This window comes from Brachyhypopomus gauderio, chromosome 12, assembly GCF_052324685.1.
Source record: "Brachyhypopomus gauderio isolate BG-103 chromosome 12, BGAUD_0.2, whole genome shotgun sequence".
NCBI lineage: Eukaryota > Metazoa > Chordata > Actinopteri > Gymnotiformes > Hypopomidae > Brachyhypopomus > Brachyhypopomus gauderio.
This window is the reverse complement of record NC_135222.1, coordinates 12,527,373-12,553,185: the sequence shown is the minus strand read 5'-3', so window position 1 is coordinate 12,553,185 and position 25,813 is coordinate 12,527,373. Positions and strand designations below refer to the sequence as shown.

Sequence of the window (25,813 nt, the reverse complement as noted above, 5' to 3'; positions counted from 1 at the left end):
GCACATCTCCACGCAGCTGCTCACGACTGCAGACCTGACCGATGTGAGAAAACCTAAACGCAGCGTTATCGGCCTGTCAAGCGCTCTTGTTAGCGGCACCAGACTGAACGTCTGGAGTCTTTTCTAATTTAGCCACATATCCTTCTCTCTCGCCTGCTCATTCGTCTCAACAGTCCACCTGTCTCTCCCCTTACGGTCAAGAACTGCAAAATGTAAGTGCGCTAACCACGCGAGTATGTGCCCAAGTGGTTCTTTCGGCCTCTGTAGTAATTTTGTCTATTAAAACGCCTTCTGTTAGAACAGATAGACTTCAGCAGATTCGCAAAATCGTTGACCATTCAGCGCACGAAGTTAAAGGCAAGAAAGCATTCGGGTGGGAACTCACATTTCAGACCAGCCACGCTGGGTGGTCTAGATCCTCTAAGTTCGTTCCGTCAGTTCATTTACTAAAGGCATGCCGAGGAACAGCCTCGCACACAAAACTTTTGCTTCTCTGTTCTGACTCAGGTAAATAGCAATATCACTATTAGGTGTTCGACAGGAGTGAGAAGAGGTTGCACTTGGAAGAGAGGAGAGGCGCCTCAAAAAGGACAGCAAAGTAACATCAAAGTCAAATGGCTAAAATCAGGGCAACATAACACACAAAAAATAAAATTTACTGAGAGGTGAGACCTCAAATTTACACATGTATAAAACTAGAACATATTTAAATGTCTGAATGATGTGAACACAAATGCTAGCAATCATAAAGCACACTCTCTCCAGCAGATAATTAGGCACTCTGAGGCGCACGTGGGTGTGAACGCATGCCACGGAAATCTTTGAACCTTATTTTTTGTGCTGCCTCTCATAAGAACCAAGCAGCACGGCAGCAGAATGAGAAAACAAGGTCACACATTTGCATTTGGGCAAAATGAAATGATACCCCGCTGGGCTCCCTGGGTACTGAAAAGCCACCTCCCATCGTTCAGGCTGCAATTAGAAATTAGATCAGAGTAAATAACGCAAGTGCCCACCCCACATCACACCCCGCCTCCCCAACCAGTCCCACACCACCCCAGTCCGCAGTGTTTAAAGGGCTTTGTGACAGATGGATCCGCAGGAGACTCAGAGAGAGATGGGAAGCTTGTGGCCCGGCTTGGAGAAGCATGAGAGGGTTTGTTCTGTAGACCCAGTGCAGAGAGGCAGTGGGTTTGCTCACTGTAGTTACTGCTCCATGCATTGGGATTTTTCAGACTATGGTTTCATAAATGTGGGGTTAAAGACCGCAGTGGTGGTGTGTGTGTGTGAGAGAGAGAAAGAGACAGAGAGAGAGAGCTGTGAAGCGAGGACAAGAATTGTATGTAGGAGAGACAAGGAGAGGTACAGGATATATAGAGTATGTAGGAGAGACAAGAAGGTGGATAGGATGTAGCACAAGGAGAACAGGTAGCAGCGCCTGATGAACATAAATGTAATGAGCAGCTGTGCTTCAGCTGGTGAGGCCTGTCCAGCACCATCCAGCACCCTCTAGCACCGTCCAGCACTGGTCAGCACCGTCCAATACTGTCCAGCACCGTCCAGCACCATCCAGCACCATCATCCAGCACCGTCCTGCACCATCCAGCACCATCTAGCACCATCCAGCACCGTCCAACACTGTCCAGCACCGTCCAACACTGTCCAGCACCGTCCAACACTGTCCAGCACCGTCCAACACTGTCCAGCACTGTCCAGCACTGAGTGCTTGAGATCTAATGAAAGTTGCAGTGGAGCTTGGCGGAGGGAGAGAGAGAGGGGGGGGGGGGGGGGGGGGGGATGGAGTCAAACAGAGAGAGAGAGAGACAAAATGAAAGACTGAAAGAAGAAAGAGAGACAGAATGAGAGTGAGCAGAGCTGGGTTTAAAGATGGGGAAAGAAACGTAAATAGAGAAGAGGGAGAGATTTTGAGAGATGGAGCGAGAGAAATGCCTGTGGGTTCATCCTCAGCTCGACGAGGACGAATGGATCCGCACTGATTTCCCTCCGCGGGTGATAGCGCTTTTTAATTAAGGTGCAAACGAGAGAAGGATGGAGAGAGAGGCAAAAGAAAGAGAGATAGAGAGAGAAAGAGAAATAGAAAGAATGACAGATATTTATCATGGCCTCTCCACAGGCCAGCAACTTATCACCATTGCGACACTTCAACAGAGATGATTTTATTAATAGAAATTAGTATAAGAGACAGAAAACACACAGATTTCACTCTGAGTTGTCATACAATACTAGCAAAAATGATAATTTAAACATTCAATTACAGAAACCGACACACCTATTTGTATTCTGTCTCCACCTTAGCAAATGGTGCAGACTCTTAAACCTGTTCTTTCACTGCCTGAAGCCCTAACCCCAACCCCACCTCCCTTCTGACAGGGCCAACGTCCCCAGGATGACCCTGTCAAAAAAGCATCTAGCCAGCAAAAATGTCCTCCTGACTGGCTTCATCCCCAACCCCATGCCTCAGCGGAGTTTAACTGCCTCGTCCTGACACAGAGGCAGCAGTGGGTGTAAGCGTTGGGCGAAGCAACGTGGCGAGGGCATGATCTCACGCACAAGTACACCGATGGGCTCCTAGAGAAGTGGGAAGAGCCTCACACTCAATGGCTAGCCCATCCTGAGCACACTCCATAGTTGCCTGACTGACCTCTGACCCACACACCCTGACCTCTGCCCCTCAAGCCATGACCTCTGCCCTTATGCATGATGCCCAACATGCTAGCCCCACCTTCCAGCCACAACAGTCTGTGAAAGAGCTTGTTCTTATGGAGAGAGTTCCAGCCTTGCTATAAAACATGTCACTTACAGCATCTCTTGTCACTGTAGCTAAAGTGTGGGGGAGCAAGGGAGGACCAGAGCAGGATCTGAGGGTATGACTGTAATAGTCTGTGTGTGTGTGTGTGTGTGTGTGTGTGTGTGTGTGTGTGTGTGTGTGTGTGTGTGTGTGTGTGTGTGTGTCTGTGTGTGTGTGTGTGTGTGTGTGTGTGTGTGTGTGTGTGTGTGTGTGTGTGTGTGTGTGTGTGTGTGTGTGTGTGCGTGTGTGTCTGTGTGTGTGTGTGTGTTTGGGGGGAGGAATGCTTTCCTTTCTGCATTCAAGTTTCCATTCATTTCTTGTAATGTCTGAAAATGGAGGATCCTGGGATAGCAATATGAGCGTGTTTGGAAAATGAATCTGTGGAGCTTGACTTTAAGGTGCCGATGCTTGCCAGATCTCTGCTTGCTGCAGACAGGAGCATCTTCATGTGACCCTCAGGAATCTTGTTCGAACAGCTGTGAGGGGTGTTTCTCACGTAGGTTGGCTTTTATGCGGTGATGAGTTTTTCAATGGCAGTTTGACAGCTGTGTTCATCCACATATTTGTGGAAAACTGCACCAGACCCAGAAATGTCAATCAAATCTCCCCTTTAGTCTGATCTTAGCATCCCCACGACCCCCTACTGAGATGTGTGTGTGTGTGTGTGTGTGTGTGTGTGTGTGTGTATGTGTGTGTGTGTGTTAGTGTGTGTGTGTCCCTTTCTTTTCTCTATGGCTCTAATTTTTGGTTTTTCCTTTATTGTAATGTACAAAGAAATCTGTGTTCCTGACATCTGATGAAATGTCCACCAGTGATCACATGTAAAATCATCTCCAAGTACCCTCAAGAGACTGTTATTTGCAGCTAATTTACACTTTGTGCTAGATGTCAGCCTAGTAAGGTGTTAAAAAAAAGAAAATCATGAAAGATATACTACACATAGTTGCTATGGAGAAATGCCTTTGTTAAAGTGAGTCTGTCTCCTAATCTGTGCTCTTCTTAGAATAATAATCACTAGGATTATTCCTGCTACAATGTGAGAGCTGTGAGCTCAAGGGTTATTATTTGTGCTAGCATTAGCGTTAGCGAGGGCCAGGCATGTTTGCGTGAGATAACGAGGAGAAAGGGGGAAGAAATGGTGAGCGTCTGTTCAGGGTGGGGTGCTAGAAAAGAAGCTTTGTTATGCTGGATCTCATTACAGCTTTGGGGGTGACCCTTGAACCCCCAAACACAGAGTCTGTGTGTCACTTCCTGTCTTAGCTCCAAAGGCACGCTATGGGCAGGCAGTTGTTCCTGGGAGAGGGAGAGATATGATCGGAGAATGGCCAAATGCTTGCAGACTTCGATAATTAGATTGGAGGAAAGCTTCGAATGAGGGTTCTGAGGGGTTAGGGTTATTTTTGTGGTTTTTATATTTTAATGGTAGAGTTTTGTTACTGGTTTCAATTACTAGGTTGTAATTCTGTTATGTCTGTTGGTTACACTATCAGGTTATGCTTACTCTTGATCTCTAATAGCTGTGTTGTATGATAAGCTTCACTATTATATCTTTGTTGCTCTTCCAGAGGTACATTTGATGTAATGGTTTGTTCTTGATTTGTTTTGGCCCAAGAGCATAAAAATGACAATGATTTCTATGATCTCTCTCTCTCTCTCTTTCTCTTCTTTTCCCACCACTCAGGGGAGAAGTGCGGGGGATACCTGGATGCCAGAAACGCAGGTTACATCACGTCGCCTGGTTACCCATCAGAGTACCCGCCGCACCAGAACTGTGTGTGGGTGATCACGGCCCCAGAACCCACCCAGCGCATTGTGCTGAACTTCAACCCTCACTTCGACCTGGAGAAGCTCAACTGCAGGTAGGTGGTGGCCAAGTGGATGAGGGGCTCGTTTGGGAGGATCCAGGAACAAAGCAATGAGTGTTAGGGGTCTGGAGCAAAGAGAAAGGGCTTAGACAATTCTGGAAGGATGAGACCCTCTAAACTTCCCCAACCCTACCTCCACCTCTAACTCCACCCACACCTCTTACTCCACCCCACCTTTAACTCCACCCCCACCTCTTACAGTACCCTCACCTCCACCTCCACTTCTTACTCCACCCCCACCTCTTACAGTACCCTCACCTCCACCTCCACTTCTTACTCCACCCCACCTTTAACTCCACCCCCCCTCTTACAGTACCTTCACCTCCACCTCCACTTCTTACTCCACCCCCACCTCTTACTGTACCCCCATCTCCACCTCTACCCCATCTCTTATTTCACCTCCACCTCTTACTGTACCCCCACCTCCACCTCCACCCACCACTTATTTCACCTCCACCTCTTACTGTACCCCCACCTCCACCTCCACCCCACCTCTTATTTCACCTCCACCTCTTACTGTACCCCCACCTCCACCTCCACCCCACCTCTTATTTCACCTCCACCTCTTACTGTACCCCCACCCCCACCTCCACCCCACCTCTTATTTCACCTCCACCTCTTACTGTACCCCCACCTCCACCCCACCTCTTATTTCACCTCCACCTTTTACTGTACTCCCACCTCCACCTCTTACTCCACCCCCACCTCTTACAGTACCCTTACCTCCACCTCCACTTCTTACTCCACCCCACCTTTAACTCCACCCCCACCTCTTACTGTACCCCCACCTCCACCTCCACCTCTTACTCCACCCCAACCTTTTACAGTACCCCCACCTCCACATCCACCCCACCTCTTATCTCACCTCCACCTCTTACTGTACCCCCACCTCCACCTCCACCCCACCTCTTATTTCACGCCCACCTCCAACTGCACCCCACCACCCCCATCTCTATAAAATGCATTAAGTTCTTGCTTATGATGCTGAGATAGTGAATGCATGGGTATGAATGTGTGGGGTGTTCCTGGACTTGAATGTTCTGAATGTTTGAAAGAGGACTGTGCTGATTGGTGACGTAGCCACCAATTCATGATCGGTCCTTCAATTCATGATTTCAGTTATTTTTTTTCTATTCTGATACAGCTATCCTGGCTGTATGCTGAAAGTCCAGTCAAACTTTGCGAGCCTGAATTGTCTCCCTTTCTGATGTTATATCGTCTGTTAATGGCTTTTCCTTTGCAACAAAATTTAGGCCCAACCCACAGTTCCTTGCCCTGAGGGCCAGCGTGCGTGTTACCATGGGGGATGGTAACTCTCTAGATGTCATCTGGAACCTTCAAAGAGTAAAATTCAGAAAGACATTCAATATATACTCTCTATATATTTGTATATATATATATATATATAGGTTATAATCTTGGCTGCAGTCATGATTTCAGACTTTTCTTGGTGCATTTCGTGGTGGCGTGGGTGGAGGGGGGTGGCCGGGCCATGTGGGTGTGGGTGGGGGTGGATGGGGGATTACCCGTTATCTCTAGGCCAAAGCCAGAGTGAAAGAAGGTGCGAGAGAAACCAAAAGACTACCGAAATCAGGGGCCGAACGCCTCCATCTCTGCCTTCGCCTGCTCTTCTCTGATTCGTGGATTGGCGGTCAGGGGTGGGTTGTGGGATAGAAAGCTTGTGCCTCTTGCATTGCCTCACCTTGAGACATCCCATCGCCACATTGAGGGTGGGCTGCCCCAGAGGGGGGGGGGGGGGGGGGGGGGGTGGGGGGTGTGTGTTGAGGTTCTGATGGTGGGTAGGGATGCAGTTTTGTCGCGACTGTAGCCAAAGAAGCAGTGTGCCCTGGTGCGGGTTATCCGCCACCCCTGTCTCCCCGGATTGGAGGAATATGGAGGTTTCTAGGTCACTGCAGGATTTGGCGTGTGGTGCATGCCCCGCGGTGCTGATCCAAGCTGCAGTGGGAGCCGAACCTCCGGCAGATCAATAGGAGGCCGACAAGCTTGCGCACAAGTGCCGATGACGCATGTCACCGTGATGGCGATGGCACTGCTATCTCACCACAACATCTGTTGTAGAACATGACCCAGCAGTTTCATGCTGCTGGTCCGATTCTTGTGCACGCATGGTCACGTTCCACTTGTATGAGCGTGTGTAATAGCTGAGAATTATAGCCACAAATTCTTGTGATTGTGCTCTGGTAGCATTTGAAGATCCGGAGGCCAATCAGCAGTGGCACACAAAGTTGTTACAGGAAAGCAGGTGGTTAAAAGGTCACATAGAGAAATGCACAGGTCAGAGGGCAGAAATGATTTATGGAATATCAAGTTTACTTAGAAGAACCACAGAATAAGCAGGAGGCGCTGGTCGACAGGGCACGTTGTGGTTGCTGACTGATTCATTAGTTTTAGAGCTGCAGTTGAGCTGTTTAGTGGTGAGGTGGACCACACACAGTATATTAAAAACAATCCAGAGAAACACACCATGCTCTGTCTGTAACACACACACACACACACACACACACACACACACACACACACACACACACACACACACACACGCGCGCACACACACACACACACACACACACACACACACACACACACACACACACACAAGCCCTGATGGATCCTAGTCAACCAGTGACACTTTGGAGATATCTACTGTCATTTGCAATTTTTACTGTGGCTTTGAAATGAATGAACAATTACAGAGAGGAACAACTCAAAGACCAGAAGCATTCACACGCATGAAAGCAAAGGGAGCGTCTCCTCCAAGATCCTCCACTCCTGTCCAACTCCCTCTCCTCCCCATCACACCTCCCACCATATCTGTTTTCCTGCGTACAGTCCACAATGACTCATCGTCAGTGCACCAGAGCAGGCCCAACACACACACACACACACGCACACACACACGCACACACACACACACACACACACACGCACACACACACACGCACACAAACATAATCCCATTTGCATTCACCCTGTACCACGGCACGGCTCCAGGACTCTCTGAGGGGCTGTTCACTTACTGGGATCTCACTCCCAGTGCCTAGACCACTCTCGGGCTCACTACTGCACCAGCACAAGGTCAGAGTGCCTGGATTCCCCTCCCACACACACACACACACACACACACACACCCTTTCCTTGGAACTCACCTAGTTAAGGTGCATAAGCTCTGGTAGCAATCACTTTTCCAAGACCCCGGCGCTGTCCGAGGGAGCACTTCAACTGTGAATTTCAGCCCGGAAGGTTCCAGCCGCCTGCCAAATGGCTTTTACCTTGGGGGCTGTAAGCGGATTGATGTGAAATAAATGCAATAAAAAAGGTAGATGAAATCTTGTGCTATATCTTTAATGTCATCCCCCCGCCTCTTTCTGTGCCGGAGGAAAAGACATGGACAATTGAGAGCTCCTATGTCTATAGGTGCTGTGCGGTATTTTTCTTTCTTTCTTTTTCTTGTAGTGTTCAGTTTTTACTCCTGTTTTACTGGTCTCTTCATCCTTATTTTGCTTTTCCTCTTTGTGGACTCTCTCTATCTCTCTCTCTTCCACTCTGTCTCACTCTATTTCTTCCTCTCTCTCTTCCTCACTTTCTCTTTCACTATCTCAGTTTTCCATTTCTTCTTTCCTTTGCACAACAGTGCACCCACACTTTCTCCACTTCTCTTGTCATCAATATTTCTTTCTCTTCCACTCTCTATCCCTGACTATATCCATCACCTTTCTCATCCTTTCTCTTTCCCAATCTCTCCCTCTCTGTTTTTCTTCTATATTCCCTCTCTCCTTCTCTTTTCCCACCCTCCCTCTCTCTCCCTCTCTCCCCCCACCCATACTCTCTCCCTCTCTCCTTCCTTCACTCTCTCTCTCTGACGGATGTGTTTGAGGTATTTATTTCTCACAGCGGGGGATTAAAGCATTGCGAGTGTATTCTCTTCACGCCCCTGCACTGATCTACACAAGACAAAGCCTCCAGTGACACCTTAAACAGAGTCTCTCTCTCTCTCTCTCTCTCTCTCACCTCATTTTATTCCTACATGACTCGCATGAATATCACAAGCCCATAGGTGTTATTTCGTTCTCTTCTCTGAGCACTGGTGGAGGTCGGTGATACAAAGTCTTCGCATATGAAGGCAGAAGCACATTTCCTCAGAGAGGGATGTGGACACGCACATGTCCACACATGATGTTCGACAGGTGACAGGCGGTGGGCTAGGTTCTAGTTGGGGCTTCTTCCATTGGCCCGATACTGGCAAAGTGCGTGAAATCTATCTATCTATCTATCTATCTATCTATCTATCTATCTATCTATCTATCTATCTATCTATCTATCTATCTATCTATCTATCTATCTATCTAATCTATCTATCTATCTATCTATCTATCTATCTAGTTTTCTGGCATTACAGTGTCATCGACATCTTTACTGTGCCATTGAAATGTCATGTGAACCACATATTGAATGCTTGATCGATTTACGCCAGCACACAAAAAAAACCTCACACCAACCACGCACACCTGCACACACAGAAACAAAGTGACAGTTTTTTTTTCTCCTTCGGAAAACACATGCTGAGTCCTCCAGCACCCTCCCCCACCCACACCCGCGCACACACACACCTCAGTTCCCCGGCTTCCTTGCCCCCGGCCGCCACACGTGTCCTGCTGGTGCTGAGGAGTGTTTTGGTTCTCAGCTGAAGACGGCAGCTCCTCCCCTCCCTGAGGAGAGCTTCCCTGCCCCTCCTTAATATTTCAGAGGCACTTACAGTGTATTAGCCCTAACTGCCCCGCCTCAGGGGACTGCCTCGCAGCTTTCTCTTAGCTTTACTTAATTTCAATTTCAGCGGCTTGGCCAGTGAGAGGAAGCACTTGGAATGCGTCCCGGAGCCGCTCGGCCGGAAGCGCAGCCGCACAGAAACGTCGGATCGGCTCGGATGGCGTGAGGGGATCAAGGCCTGACTCAACCACATCTGCGACTCTTGTATAGACCCAGCGTCAGTTGTGATGAACAAACCATTCGATAAGATGATGAATCTATGCAACATTTGGGGTGGGGGAGGGGATTCCTTTGAATTTGTGAGATTTCAGTCAGCCTGCCTGTGACTTGCCTTGATTCTGTGTGTTTGCAGTGTCTGCCTGAGTACTACAGTGGTCATCGGTAGTTATTTAGCAGACATCTGGCATTAAGAGACAGCACACATACAAGTCTGTGGTCTTCTGTGGAGAAGACGAAAGTAAGGGAGTTAAAAGACTAATGAGGACATGTAGGAATTACCCCCATGTTACAGAGGGGGAGGAGTGAAAGCTCTTTTGCGTTTCCATAGGTATTTAAGTATGCACACGGTCCAACTAACACCACAGAAGACAGAGAATAAGATGGGAGGGGTTTTCTCACCATGCCCACCCCCCCTTCTGCTCCCTCAGGAACATCTCGTCTTTGGGGTACAGACAGCGTCCGGCTCAAGGGAGCCGGCCAGGCTGAAAAATATGCTAGAAAAACACTGAAGGTGTGAAAGGCAATTAGCAGTTGACAGGAAAGAGGGAGTGAGTATTGGGGGAGCGGTGTAGGTGGCGGGTGGGAAGGGGGGGAGTAGAAAGAGAGAAAGAGGAAGAAGAGGTGGAGAGGGAACAAGAGAGGAGGAAGGAAAGCAGAGAGGGAGACATGTCTGAACATGAGACACGAGGGGTTTGTCCCCCATATGTCGAGGCGCACACTTAGACACACTCCTGCACACAAACACACACACACACACTGTCTAGGGAGGAATCAGTTCAACTCAACAAACCCCTAGCGCATACACAGACATTACATATTACAGACATTACATGCACTGTTGCAAACAATACATTGTACCTTTTGAAACCCAGTGAACAGTAAACCACCAAGAAGGACTTTGCGAAGTGAATATGAACCTGTGATGGTGGATGCTTGTGAAGGCAGCGGACATGATGGGCAGGTGTCCTACATCTCTCCCCACCGTGGGAGTGGACTCCTCTCCTGACCTCATTCCCACCGTGGGAGTGGACGTCTCTCCTGACCCATCTAAGCCCCTCCACAATGGTCAATATCCATGTCTGACTCATTGGCTCTTTGCTAATCCACGGCACCTGAAAACCTCAGCAAAATCAATTACACCCTAATGACACACACACACACATAGTCCACAGGCCTGTATGCTAGGCATGTGTGTGCTGCATATTTACATTCAAGGAAGATTCCACCTGCAGTGTAATTTTGTAAAAGACGTAGTAAGATTAAACATTGTGGTGTAGTACACAACGTTTCCAGAGAAATAGGACTGTTTGGACAGAGGTCCTTCATCAGCTTCGCAAGCAAAGAGCATTCATTCCATGTGACTGAAATATAAACAAGATCCACCAAGATCCTATCTGGGCGACTCAGACGTAGAACATCTTGAGTGTTGATTTGTCTCAGGTCTAAATTTGCACTGGTGTACCTGAAGCCTCTTCCACTGCAGTCAGCTGGTGGTGGTGGTGGCTGAAGGAGCGGGGGAGGGGAGAGGGCAAACCTCTGTCACACCTGTGCCTCCATGTCAAACTCAGGAACCTTGTGTAGTGTCAGGTTTACACACACACAGACACACACATTCCTGGAGCTCACGTTGGAGCCAGGAGTCATTCAGCTAGGCAGTAGAAGAGTGTATTGCGGTGGGCTGAGGCGTGGGGGGGCTGGGGGGAGTTGGGGGGGAGGGGGTTAGGGTGTCAGAAATGTGCATAGTCATGACTTTTTTCCGAAGGCCACCGGCCCAAAGGACTACACCTCAAAACGTCAGCAAAGACTTTTGCACTCTCCACAGACGGATCTGAATATCCAACCCAGAAAAACAGCCAGTTCACAGTCACATAGAAATGTGGTCAGAAGTAGGTAGAACACATCACTGCTGCAGTCTGAAGACCCAATCAGAATCTTCACAGTGAAAAAAATCCACCCGACCAGTGGGAGCTCACGCCTCTATAAATAAACAAGCTACCCTAATCATTTAGCAGTCAACAGCCAATGACAGGAACATAACAACAAAGGCTTGAATGGGCTTTATGGACTTTTCATCCTTAGCAAAAGAGTGGGAGAAATCCTTCCGTTGGAGCTGAGCATGGAAAATGATATCTGGTCTTGGAAAGTGTACCTTTCCAAATGATGTCAGAAAATTGGGGAATATATAGGCCTATGCTAAATGCTTGTGAAGTGGTTTCCTGAATTGCTGTCTAGGATTCGGGATTTTAGGAGGCAGTCTGGATGGCTTTCGAACTATGAAGCTTAGAGCTTGGAAACGAGAACAGGGCTGATTGCTGAGTTGGGCTTTGGACTTAATTAGTTCGTTTCAACTGAGATTTATGACCAGCAGCCGCATGTGATGTTTCATTCATGCTTCTGTAGCATAGAGAGGTGTTAGCTATTTTTTTCACCCGTCGTTGAGACACCCCATGTGGATATTTTGGTCCAGCACGAGATGTGGACAGAATGAGATTATTTTGGTGAGACAGCTGGGTTTTGTCTTCTGCTTCTGAAGTGACAACCAAGAATGTGCGCTTGTTGTAGGACGACTGCAGGTTACGGAGGGTCAAAGGGGACCCTGGGTCAGTTTCAAACAAGCGTCTCCCAAATTCCCTTCAACTAAAAGTCCATTTGCAGCCCATTTAAAATTGCCTCAGGCTCTCCTCCTTCATGTCATTGTTGGCCATGTAAGCTTGTCACACAACCGTCGATTATCATCGTCCTTTGTAATCAAAATGTTTGTTCTAGTTTTCCTCAAATTTTTGTTTGATTCCATCTTGCTTTGTCTACTGTGCCTTTTGCCTACTTTTAAGATGTTTTTGGTAGCATTTTATTTTACCCTTTCCCATTTCTTGTTTGGTATTATTGCTGGTTATGTAAATAGGTCACAAACGATGACTGGCCACACTCTGCTAGCAGTGTTCTGCTAGCAGTCTTGCTCCACATACCCCACTGGGTCCCATCAGGTTAACCCGACTACCTCTGTTCTCCTTACCTTACCAGGTACGACTTCATCGAGATCCGAGACGGTGACTCGGACTCGGCCGACCTGCTGGGTAAACACTGCAGCAACATCGCGCCACCAGCCATCATCTCCTCGGGCCCCGTTCTCCACATCAAGTTCGTGTCCGATTACGCCCACCAGGGTGCAGGCTTCTCACTGCGCTATGAGATCCACAAGACTGGTGAGAGAACTCCCATCTGCTCCTCACTCATTCCAACACCAGCGTGGAGCATGTCCATTCAGGGGGGAGGTGCTATAGGTCAGGTCACGCCCACTCATTATGTAAGACTAGTTTGGTATGTGAAGACTGACAATTCAACATGTGTGTCACATAATTCTAGACCCATGACATTAAGAGGGTCTGAAGAACAACAACTATGGATACAAACTATTGCTTAAGGAGCTCAGTCTACAAGGTTAAAGGTGACATGGTGTCATCGTTCCTGCTTCCCTACACCACCAGCAGACCCAAGTATCGGTGTATCGGGTGGTCTTGGGCCACAAGGACGTTTTGAAGGCTGCCAGTATCTCAGGCAGTTCTTTCCTGTGATTCCAGGGCCGTCATCATCACGGCAAAAAAAAAAAGAAGAAAAACAAAGAAAAAACAGGAAGAGAACTTGTTACTGCAGCAACCCCGCGCCATCCTCGTGGGGTCGCTAGGCTACAGTGCCCCTCACGAATGCACCACCTCCAAATTACCACGATGCTCCCAGACCAATTAAACATCAAGGCAGCTGGTGAAGAAAGTAAACTGAGTTTAGCGAGGGGGCGGGGGTTGGGGGTTTGTTGTGGGGTGGATAAGGGGTAGGGGGGTTGGGTTAGGCGGCTAAACGCTTAACTCTTTTTATCCCTTCACAAGCATGCCAGGAATGCCCGCCCAACTGGGCCCTGATCTCCCGTCCTTGGGGGAATGTGGGGTGGAGAGCAGAAGACTGTCAGGGCTGGGTGGAGGTGGCGGGTGGAGTGAAGTGGCCTTGCATAGTGCCTTTAGTCACCCATCAAACTGACCTCTACCACTGCATATGCACTGAGGGGAGTCTAGGTCCACGTAGGACATTGTTTGTTTGTTTTTTTTTTGGTTTAGGCTTTTTGAGTATTGGGTAATCCTGCAATACTGAGTGTTCCATGGAGTGTTTCTGGAAAATCACCTCAAAAATATCTGATGTATGTAATCGTGATATGGTCATTGACATTCCTTCGTGATATGCATAAATAAACCAGAAATACAGGAATGACCTAGAGTGCTTCCTTGGAAAGGCCCTCGCCAGCGGGGGTCACCTCCGTACAGGCTTTTGTGAGCCCTGATAGTCATTCCACAGCTCAGTGGTGTCAGTCACATACTATGACACATACCTGGTTTAATACACTGACAAAGCACGATGGCTTTTGCTTTGGGCTGGTGTTAAAATGTGTTAAACTGTGTGTGTGTGTGTGTGTGTGTGTGTGTGTGTGTGTGTGTGTGTGTGTGTGTGTGTGTGTGTGTGTGTGTGCATGCTTGTATTTGCATGTGTGCATGTGTATGCATGTGTGGTGTGTGTGTATTTGTATGTAGGTGTGTGTGGTGCGTGCATGTACGTGTCTATGCCTGTGTGGCGGGTGTGTGTATGCGTCTGGCGTGTGTGTATGTATACATGTGCATGTGGGTGTGGTGCATGTGTGTGTGTGTGTGTGCATGTGCATGTGTGGTGAGTGTGTGTATGCGTGTGGGGTGGGTGTTTGTGTATAAGTGTGTGTGTTGAGTGTGTATGTGTGTGTGTCGGCATATGTCACACGCAGCGGGAGAAGACCCTCGCTCCCCCATGGTACAGCGGCCGTTTGCTTGCACACTGCAGGGTGCACTGCAGAATAGACCAATCAGAGGGGGAGGGGGGGTGGCGCTTGGGGTGGGTGGAGTATCTCCCACCACCACACAGTCGCCCCTCGCCCTCCAGGGAGAGAAAGTGCTCTGTGTTGTTTGTTTGGATCCCGGCGCAGTCTGAGCTGGTGTGCGCGTCCGCAGGATTGCGTGTTTACGAGGAGAGGCGTCTCTGGGCGAGATAGGCATCTTTAAAACGCTCCACACTCTTCTGAAGAACTGTGCGTCTGCCGCACTGGCCTGGGAGCAGAAACGTCCACTCCGCGCCACTCCCCGCTGGCCGGCAGGAAGTGGACACGCCGGCCCGGCCCACACGCCTGCTGATCCCCCAGGGGAGTGACCAATCCTGTTTGCTGCTTTCTTTCATTCTGATTGGACGCCTGGGGCACGGTGTTATGTAAGGAAGCAGCAGAGAGCCGAGTGTGTGTGGCATTGTTCGGCTGCTGGGTCTCTAGAGTAAACTGTTTCGATTTATTTCGTAGGAAGATTTGAGTTGTTTACTGACAGTCAACACCCATATAAGGACCATCTGTAAATACCCTATGCAGTTGCCATATTCAATGCCTAAACAAATTTACCCACCATATGATGTGTCTAATATGTGTAGGGGTCAAATTTTAAGTTCAGGTTACATGAATAGGACATATATGGAGAAATATATTCATTGTGATAAGGGCCACATTCTTTCACTGTGTAAGAGACATAATTATGTAGAAGATCTGATATGTTTTGTAACAACCTATGAATGAATGTTTATGATTTTTAGAAATCCTTTGTACATAAGCCAATATTGATCTACTGTGATCTACCGATCATTTGCTACACCGTTCTATCTCGGTAAGCAACTAAGATCCGGTCATTCACCAGTACAGTAGCCTTAGAAGGTCTCTCACTAAATCTGATTCCCAGAACCACAGCTGGGATCATCAGCAACAGGCTGTGGTGGTGGTGGAGGGCAGAGGTGAGGTCAGGCTTGGTCCTCCATCCTGCTGATCTAGAGACGCAGGCCAACTGTGGGTGTCTGTTAGGATAAATAAAGACACACACACACAAACCTGCTCCTCAATCCCCTCAAATGAGCAATTTCTTGTCTCCTTCAAGCAAATGCCCCTTTTTGGCTTTATGTCACTGTACTAGCAGCAGTTTGGAACTGGATCCTCGGGTTGCCAAAGGAGGTAAACATTATCCCTCCACCTCCCAGGTAGGGAGAAACTGAGTAGACATAAACTGAGTAAACGAAAACAACCAAAACCCTCCACTCCTCATATTAGCTTCTTAGAGCTTTGCTCCTAAGTGTTTAGAGTGGGGGAGCAGCTAATTAAAAGCATTGAAGGATTTAACCCACCAGAAGGACTAATCTTGTTTATCTGTGACCCCCATTAGCCATCCCTCCCCTCTGAACCTTCTGAGATCCACAAGAGAGTGAGCTGAACCTTGCCTTCATCTCTGCCTGTCTCATCCCCACAGTGAACACTGCGCCCAGAGGACAGTCATGTTCCCTCCCACATCGCCCCCATTCTCTGCCCTAGTTCGGTCACACCAGATTTTAACCCCCGGCACACACACATACAAACATGCTACTGGCACCCAACCCCCCCCCCCCCCCCCCCCCCCCCTAATTCAGCCATATGACTGTGACACTGTTGCCACGGTGAGTGCAGGAAGACTTCCTGCTGAGGCGACTTTCAGGCCCATTGGCGCCAGGGGCTTCTGAGCATCCTCACAGGAAGAAGAGGGCAGTGTGAGCAAACTCACAGGAAGATCAGGACCATCTGAGCATGCTCACAGGAAGATCAGGGCCATCTGAGCATGCTCACAGGAAGATCAGGACCATCTGAGCATGCTCACAGGAAGATCAGGGCCATCTGAGCATGCTCACAGGAAGATCAGGACCATCTGAGCATGCTTACAGGAAGATTGGGACCGCTTGAGCACGCTCACAGAAAGAAGAGGGCCATCTGATGAAGAACAGGAAGGGCCATTAAGGGCCCAAGGCCTTCGTCGCCCTCAGTAGTAGTGAACAAGACCCCCTGACTCCAAACTGCCCCACCCCCGACCCCACTTCCCCACCCCTGTCTCCCCACCTGCGGTGGAGCAGTCTGGAGGTCATCCTGGTCACACGGTGGAATTTACAGCCACATTAACAACAGTCTCAGTTGTCTCAGTTCTCTCACTCTCGCTGTCTTCCTCTCCACCCAACCAGAAAGCAGCAGCCATTAGGACCGAACGATTTAACTACCTGTCCACGTCCATCTCTGCACTGGAAGGAACTTTAACTGCTTTCCTCACGCATAATATACACCAGGGATATGAGAAGTGCATCATGTTCAACTATGCTGTAAGCATCACACTTTCTTCTGGTCCAGCACTAGGAACAACTGGTTCCCAGTTGCTGGCTCAGTCACAGGACAGCAGTTGTGGGTGCATTTCCCAGTTCCAGTTAACCTCGTAAGTGAGGACAGCGCACCTCGACACACTCTTCTGCTGTTGGCCTTCAATTCGAGGTCGTACCTCTGTGCTTCCATTCTTGGCTGAGCAAAAGAAAGTTTTATAATTAATTATGATTAGAAATATTGTGCCTCTCTTGAGGGCTTGATGGCTCTTTTTTAGAGGTTGTTCAAGGTAATGTGATATGAAACTACAGAATTAGGGTAGGCTGCTCTCCAGACTAGCACGCAGAGCATGGGGCTCATCCCCGAGGCCACATGACAGTTCCTTCCCAGCAGCTAACCCTTTCTCCACCACTCCCACCTGCACTGTAAGTGGACGCTCATGATAATGGGCTGTTCTAGGGGGCGTGGTGGGAGGCGGGGCCTGAAAAGTGTGTTCACAAGTAATGAGTGGGTATGAGGCATCCATACATGCACTCTTGATGTGTTTTTTGTGTGAGTATGTGGGGTATATGTGTGTGTGTGTGTGTGTGTGTGTGTGTGTGTGTGTGTGTGTGTGTGTGTGTGTGTGTGTGTGTGTGTGTGTGTGTGTGTGTGTGTGTGTGCACGCCTCAGTGGTGGGACTGCAATGTCAAACACTGGGAAAGGACGAGGGAAGCAGGTAGTTGAAGTCTTTAACAGAACCGTCTACGTCTGCAGGGGAATACAGTCTAGCACACACACATGAAAATCTTCAGGGGAACACACACACACACACACACACACACATCTGGAATATAGTCTAGCACTTTCTGATTCAATAGTAAATAAGGAAAAAGCCCAGCAGTAGTCTGGCATACACCCACACACACACACACACACACACACACACACACACACACACACACACATACACACACACACACACACACACACACACACACACACACACACACACACACACACACACACACACACAGCACTGTGTGGAGGGTTTCTTACTGATGTTTAGCTGCTGGAGTGTTCTCATACATGCAGTCCTTCAGCACAGACTGTACCATGGAGGGCTGGTGGCTTCGGCTACCTGTCTCCACTCATGATTATGGAGTGCTATTAATACCTGCATTTGTGGGAGCACAATAAGAGCAGCAGAGTCATCTGGAAAAAAATTAATGAAGATTACAACAACACTGAGCACATGGGTTTCCATGTATGTAGGTGTATGTGTAAGTGTGTGTGGGACAGAGTCCATATAGGATTACAGTGCTGGAATCCTTTTTGGACTCCTCTGACAGTACCACCAGCATTGGGTCCAGCAGGTGTGTTTGTGAATGGTAGCATAGAGGCTGGAGTCCATGGTGGCTTTCTTCATGGACATATACCATCCTCATGTCTTATATGCTTTACATTTACTCTCCAGAAACTGGTTAGCTGGTTGCCGTTCAAAGGATCCAGACAGTGTATGCATGTGGACAGTATCCAGAAATATTCACAATCCCTTGCTCCATAGGTGTTTTGACCCTGTTCATAAATGGTCAAGTGTCTGAACAGAAGTACAAAAAAAGAGGAAACAAGGAATACCACTGTGCAGTATTAAAACAAGATTTGACTCGCAGAAGACCACATTCATGACATCTGAGCCTATCAGCCTCCTTCAGCTTTTCTATGTGTGGACCTCTTAACCCTGTGCTCTGCTCTTCTTCTCGAGCCAGTGATGGCATGGCTCCGGTAGACATGGTACATGTTAACGTTCGAGCACTCTGAAAACAGGTGGGCGTCCCAGGAACCGCTCTGTGCTGACGTGGGGAGCAATGTCCTCGGGCACTGCACCGTATGTGGAAGAAGGAGTGAAAAAAAGAAAAATGAAATAGCTAGAAAGGCAGAAAGAGAGAGAGAGGAGAGAGAGGACTGACCCTTGTGATGGGCCCCACCCATTGATGTGTGTATCCATGACGACTCAGGACATATCTCCCCAAGGGACAAGGGTGGTGTGGGAAGCCTACATGAGCCCAGTGCTGCCTGAGATCAAGGTGCGCATTTCGCAGCGCATAAATCTGCATAGCAGATGAGCGGCGTCGGCTCAGTCGACACCCACTCAGGCTGGCTTTGCTTTGAGTGCTTTGCTGGCGAGTCTCTCCCTCCTGATTCTCTCATTAAGCCCCTCCCCCTCGCCTGTTGCATTCCGTAGCTCTCCCTCTCTGCCTCACTTAGTCCTCCTGTGAAACCCCCTCCTACATTTCCCCCCCTCAGGGCACCTGGGAGACACATGTAGAGAGCACTGAGCTATCCTGAAAACAGCTGCTCGGACACAAAGTCTCCTGCGCTGCGCAGGAAACAATGCTCCAGATGTTCTCCTGAAGTATTATGAAATGTTCACGAAGCATTGTGATCGAGGGGGTTGTTTTTGGCACCGCTGTAGCTTTCAAATATTCACACACGCTGCTGAATCATTTAGTGTTCAACTCTTTTTTTCCACATATCAAGTTAATAAACACACTGCTGAAAAGAACATATTCTTCTTTGATTTGGAGCATGTCCCTTCCACAGGTTTTTGTGAAATTTCACGCACCTTGTCTCTTTATCTCCTTTTGTGCGTTCCAGGTTCGGAACACTGTTTCCGCAACTTCACCGCCCTGACCGGCGTGATTGAGTCGCCTGACTTTCCTGACAAGTACCCGCACAACCTAGACTGCTCCTACATCATTTTCACCCCTCCTCAGACTGAGGTCACCCTCACCTTCAGGACCTTCGACCTGGAGAATGACCCCTTGCTGATGGCTGAGAGCGACTGCAAGTACGACTGGCTGGAGGTGTGGGACGGACTTCCTCAGGGTGAGATCCTGGACGCTCCACAGGGACCTCACGTCCCTGGGTCACATCTTGGTGGGGTGGGCTGGGTCACTGGGGAGGAAATGCAATGCTCAAGGTGCCACCAATAAAGCCAAACAAGAGAAAACGAATCTTCTTAGCTGGTCAAAAAGTTCAATTCTGACAATTTTACACGAAGCGCAATATCAAGAAATGCACTATTCATCCAGAACAGTGCAGTATCCCCTGGGACTCTTTGACTGTTTTCACATTTAGGTCTAAATCTTGCTTACAGTTTTAGTAGCTGAAACACAGTAGAAACACAGTGCAGTAGAGCTTTCTCTCTATCTCTACCTGAGTCCCATAATCTCTAACTGTATTTTCCAAGTGCTGACAAGCTGAAGGAGCTTGTTCCTCAGTCTCATACTTATTTCCGCCGAACGACTCACTAGATCCTCTCTTAGCTAGTCAGCGCCACCCTCCTGAGTGGGTGTGGAAGGCTTGCTTTTAGCTCAAGGTCTCACCTGTCGAATTCTCCCACCTTCTCCGGAAGATGTGCTGACATCTCTGAAAGGCCAGGGGCTTCCTCGATGACTTATTTCCTGTTTTTTGTCCCTGCCTCATCCACCCCGGAGGTGCCTCCTTCCATTTTGGGAAGAGGAGCGTTCGTTTAACTCCTAGAGAGCACACATATGGAGTGTATGGTGTCGTCTTAGGCAAGTGGGCTCAGAGTGTTTTCAAATTTTGCCGGTATCGGTTTTGTTTAAGTTGTTGCAAATATATATTGTAGGATTTAGTCAGTATTAATAGACATGTCATAGACATGTAATAGACATGTAATTAACGTGTTGCTCTAAGCATCACAGAGAATTTAGCAAAATGCCACATGTGAGAAAAACCGACAGCTGATGTCATTCAGAATTCCCATGCTAACTCTACAAACCCACGTATCTATTTATACAGTAAGGATCTCAGCTAAAAAAGCTTTGAACAATGATCTTCAGGCTCACCTACCACAGGCTGCATTTAGAATGCCAAGGGTCTACATTTTCTATCGTGATTCTCTAATGGGCATGGAGGGAGAGAGCTGCCTCCCACTCTAGCACACCTGACTCATCCCCTCATTACTGACGCTTCAGTAGGCGCACCAGCAGGGAGAGTCATTTGTCGACAGTGGGGGCCTGTAACTCAAGGGCCACTGGAATTCACATTCAAACGAGTCATCACCGAAAAGCCCTTCTAATCTCGGCCGCGGAGTGGGACTAGGAATGAGGAGTTCAGTATGTGTCACTGGCAGAACTAGGAGGAGGGAATCCCCCCCCCCCCCCGGCTCCAATCTGCCATTTGTGGCTGCCATGTACTAGGGTCCATGGGTCTGGGTTTAATAAGGTCTGGGTTTATATTTAGGTCTGGGGTTAATAAGGTCTGGGATTATATTAGTGTCTGGGTTTAATACGGTCTGGGTTTATATTTAGGTCTGGGGTTAATAAGGTCTGGGATTATATTAAGGTCTGAGTTTAATAAGGCCTGGGTTTATATTTAGATCTGGGGTTAATAAGGTCTGGTATTATATTAAGGTTTGGGGTTAATAAGGTCTGAGTTTATATTAAGGTCTGGGTTTAATAAGGTCTGGGTTTATGTGGGAATCAATACAAAATTGCCTGTTACTGTATTACCCTGGTGTGTAAGTCTTTAAGTCTTTCATATGAAAAAGCTTGTAAAAATTAACTGTAAACAGACCAAGGATATTCAGTTAATCCTACTAGAGCCTAGTATCTACAGGTGCTTGGTCTGTAGATTACACACCTCCTTTCAATAATAAGCACCCACCTTTAACATAGAAAGGTTCCTAATTAGTAAAACCAGGTGCTTCTATGTAGGTTTGGCCAAAAACTGTAGTCACTGTACCCCAACAGAATCTAACTGAATATCAGCCTTTCATAAATGTTTGAGGACACCTTGAACAGTTAAAACAGTTACAACATGAATTAGATCATGAGTTTCTCCTCCATGTGAGCAGGTGGAGTAGGTGAAGCAGAGACTCCACCTCTCTGACCCGCATCTTTTTTGTGCTCCGCTTTGGGCAGTGGGTCCTCTGATTGGACGATACTGCGGCACGAAGGTCCCACCAGAGATCACGTCCACCACGGGACTGCTGGCCCTCTCCTTCCACACCGACATGGCCGTGGCCAAAGATGGCTTCTCCGCCCGCTACAATATCAGCCACAAGGAAGTCAGCGACAGTAAGAACAGTGAACATGTCGGTCTCCTTTTACAAAGTCATATATATCTTCTAAAAAATGTCTCACTAGATCTACTGGTAATGCAGGCAAGAAAACTACCTCTGAGGGATTCTCTAACCCTGTCTGTCAGCTGTCCATTGGTTTTATCTGTCTGTATCTTACTTTGCCTGCATCTCGTTCCCATTTGCCCGTCTTTCTCCCCATGCATGAGAGAACTTCCTGTCTTCTCCCCTGTTCCCCCATGCTCTCTCTGTTTACATAGTTTCTCTATGTTGATGGTAACACAATCTCTTCCTCACCTATTCTCCTAGTTCTTATCACTTTTTGAGTTACACTCGCTACCTTTGTACCTTTGTACTGATGCATATTGACAAGAAATGAAGAAAACATCTCTCATTGCTCTCTTCTCATTCCCTCTACCTCTCTTCCTTCATGTCTCCCTCAATCTCTCTCACAATCTCTCTCTCTGCCCCTCTTGCTCTCTTCCTCTCTCCCTCTTCCACTATTCCCTCTCTCTCTCTCTCTCTCTCTCTCTCTCTCTCTTCTCCCTCTCTCCAGCCTTCCACTGTAGCACAGCATTTGGCATGGAGTCCGGGAAGATCTCAGATGATCAGATCTCAGCTTCCTCCACCTTCTACGATGGACGCTGGCAGCCCCGTCTGGCCCGCCTGAACAACGAAGACAACGCCTGGACGCCCTCGGACGACAGCATCAAAGAGTACATTCAGGTAGACTCCTATCACACACACACACACACACACACGCACACGTTGAGCCAACCCACCACAGAGCACTCGATCACTCTATCCTGCCGTGGATGCTGCGCTTTCCAGAGTCCTGTGTTCGTTGTCTCAGCGGGGAGTGATGATGCATGGTAGTATGCTATGACGGTAAGCGTCTGTTGATTGATGAGGGCTCTCCTCAGGAACCCGTGCTTAGCAATCTCCTCCCGCACCATTGATTTCAGATCCCACCCCATCCCAGACCCCCCCAACATGAGCCTCACACTCCTCTCCCTACTGGCGATTGCGATCGCATCGTCTCCTTTTGATGGATCAGACGCAGAATCACCTTGTGCTAAGGTTATTTTCCCACAGGAGACCCCAGTTATAAATCATCTATGAAGCTTCATAATGAAAGCAGTAGTGGGCTCATGGCCGTGACCTGGCAGATCAAATTCACTGTGGTGGCCAACTATGGCTTCAGGAGAAATTGAGTATTTTTCTATTTTTGCAAGTTACACACACTGAGCTGCAAGCTATTACACTGCATTCTTATCTTAGATAACTACATCCCGTATAGAAGTCACTTTTATTAAAAAAAAAAAAAACAATGTTCTTCACATCAAATAAAACAGTTCTTCACTACTTTCTCTCTTTCATTTTCTTTTACTTTCTCATTTTTTTGCAGGTTGACCTGCACTTCCTTAAGGTTCTGACAGGCATCGCTACCCAGGGAGCTGTCTCCAAGGAGACACAGAAGTCCTACTACGTCACCACCTTCAAGTTGGAGGTCAGCTCCAACGGCGAGGACTGGATGGTGTACCGCCACGGCAAGAACCACAAGGTAGAGAACCCATGAAGCCCAGAAACCACTGGCCTTAACATATTAACCACAGACACCACAGCCACCTGGTACCAGACGAGCCTCTCATTAATGGTGCAAGAACAGCAACCGAATCACCTTCCTGCACTTTTAATCTTTTTCAACATCATAAAAAGTCAAGATTGTGGATATTACAAGGCAGAGGTGCTTCTAGTTGTAAGCCAATTAAATCATCATAGTCAGGAGAGATGCTGGACTGCATTTATGGATGTTCTTTGAACAAATATGTTCCTAGGTCTGTTTTTTTTTTTATTCTTCATTAAATATTCATACTTTTTTAATTAAGGATTTCGTCACCTCTTGATATCTGCAGTATTAATGTTACCCCAATTTTCCCCAGAATATTCCTGGCACATCTAACATTACACCAGATATCCTTTTTGTGTAAACTTCACCCATATTAAGGGCAGGGTGGACTTAATTGCTGTCCGTAGCTGCTGTGGGAGTGATAATGACGGTGAAGAGCGGTGACCTCGGTCTCAGGTGACCTGCATATTGATCTATGGATAGAGAAAGTGACGTGGGAACAGGTTGGTGGAGGGAGATCTGGAGAACAGGGAACAATGGGAGCTTTTGTATTCTCTTATCTCTAAAGGCCATTCGTTACGCCTGTGCCCTTACTGCTGTAAACACACCTGCACAACCAGTAAAATACACACACACACACACACACACACACATGCCCGCACCTGGGCAGTAGGGACCCTGAGCACGGGAAAAGAAGGTCTGTGCATATGTGTGTTCATGTTTGTAGTGTCAGCAACTCCTGATGTCAGAAACCATGAAAGATTACATTTACATTTACATTTATGACATTTATCCAGAGCGACTTATAGAAGTGCTACGTAGTTTCTTGGAATCTCCAAGGTAGTCTAGATAGTCCTGAACACAAGGTACTCTAAGCTGGAAAAACCACTAGACGAAAGTCATATGATACCTAACAATTATGCCAAGTCATTATTATACCTGAATATACACATCACCTGAGGAAAAGACAGTAAGCAATTCCTATAACCCAATTATGCACAATACCTGAGAAAAAGACAGTAAGCAATACCTATAACAAACACCTGAGGAAAGAGACGATAAAGCACAGTAGACGAAAGCATAATTATGTAAAGTGCACTTGAAAGAGGTGGGTCTTCAGTCGGCGTCTGAAGACAGCAAGTGACTCCGATGTTCGGACACACAAGAGAAGTTCATTCCACCACCTTGGAGCCAGGACAGAGAAAAGTCTGGATGCTTGTTTCCCATGCGTCCTGGATGATGGAGGGTCAAGACGACACATACTTGTGGCACGGAGGGCTCTAGGTCTATGACCTTTCAGCTTTGTAATATACATTATTGATAAACCGATTTGTTTTAATCAATGCTTACTATGAACTTCATCTAAAGTAAAAAAATATATATTTTTAAAAGAGTTTTAGGATTTCAAGTATCCTGTGCTTTCGCCTCTGATACCTAGCCCTTACTCTAATTTACCATTAGAATGGTGAAAACTATACTGCAGGAAGGTACACGTCTTTGCTACTACATACATCCTTTCACAAATCCTATTAGTAGTACATGGTCGCTTCATAAACACAAGTAGCTCAAACAATGAAGTGGCTGGAATCGAAATATTCAGTTAAACCTGCTGATGCAGGCCTGTCTTATGTTAACAGGCGGCTAATATCTGCCGCCTGCCTCACCAGACATCCAATGCTGAAATTCGCAACAGTTTATTGTTTTGTGGGCTTCAGATTGCTTAACCCCCACCCCACATCGGTCGAGTGGAGGCCAGAGTCCTGACCACTACTCCTGCTGTAATAGTGCCAGATGGTTTAATCACAACCTCAGGAAAGTGCAGTAATGAACGTGCTGGGTTTAACCTAGTCATGTTGGATTAGATCTGCTTTTGATTAAGAGATTAGTGTTCTTGGAGTGAGCTATACAAGAATGCTTGGATCACCAGAGATGACCTGCAGCCTGGACTGATATTCATCACGGGCTGCATCCTGGACCCAAGGGCGCCTGCTCCATAGTAATCTATTACAGTCTATGGAAGCCTATGCATCATAACTTGGACACTTTTCTTGCGATAGCTATTGTCCTCATGAGGGACATGCTAGGGTTTTCAAACTTAACTAATTGGGGGGTGGGAAGCCTTTTAATGCCTTTAGCTGACAAGAATAGAGCTGAGGCAGTTCCTCTAAGTGAATGATCATTTTTAGAAAATGTGCTTGCTTTGAGA

General features: G+C 47.6%; 1 protein-coding gene across 3 annotated transcripts in view; it reads left to right on the top strand.

Moving 5' to 3' along the window:
- nrp2a (neuropilin 2a) overlaps window positions 1-25,813 on the top strand; it is a 70,752-nt gene that overhangs the window by 2,420 nt on the left and 42,519 nt on the right. For all 3 annotated transcript variants that reach the window (XM_077023188.1, XM_077023189.1, XM_077023190.1), the window contains exons 2-7: window positions 4,491-4,668; window positions 12,700-12,881; window positions 19,526-19,756; window positions 21,820-21,975; window positions 22,534-22,703; window positions 23,386-23,541. In XM_077023188.1, the coding sequence (XP_076879303.1) occupies window positions 4,491-4,668; window positions 12,700-12,881; window positions 19,526-19,756; window positions 21,820-21,975; window positions 22,534-22,703; window positions 23,386-23,541 (1,073 nt within the window). The remainder of the gene's footprint in view (window positions 1-4,490; window positions 4,669-12,699; window positions 12,882-19,525; window positions 19,757-21,819; window positions 21,976-22,533; window positions 22,704-23,385; window positions 23,542-25,813) is intronic.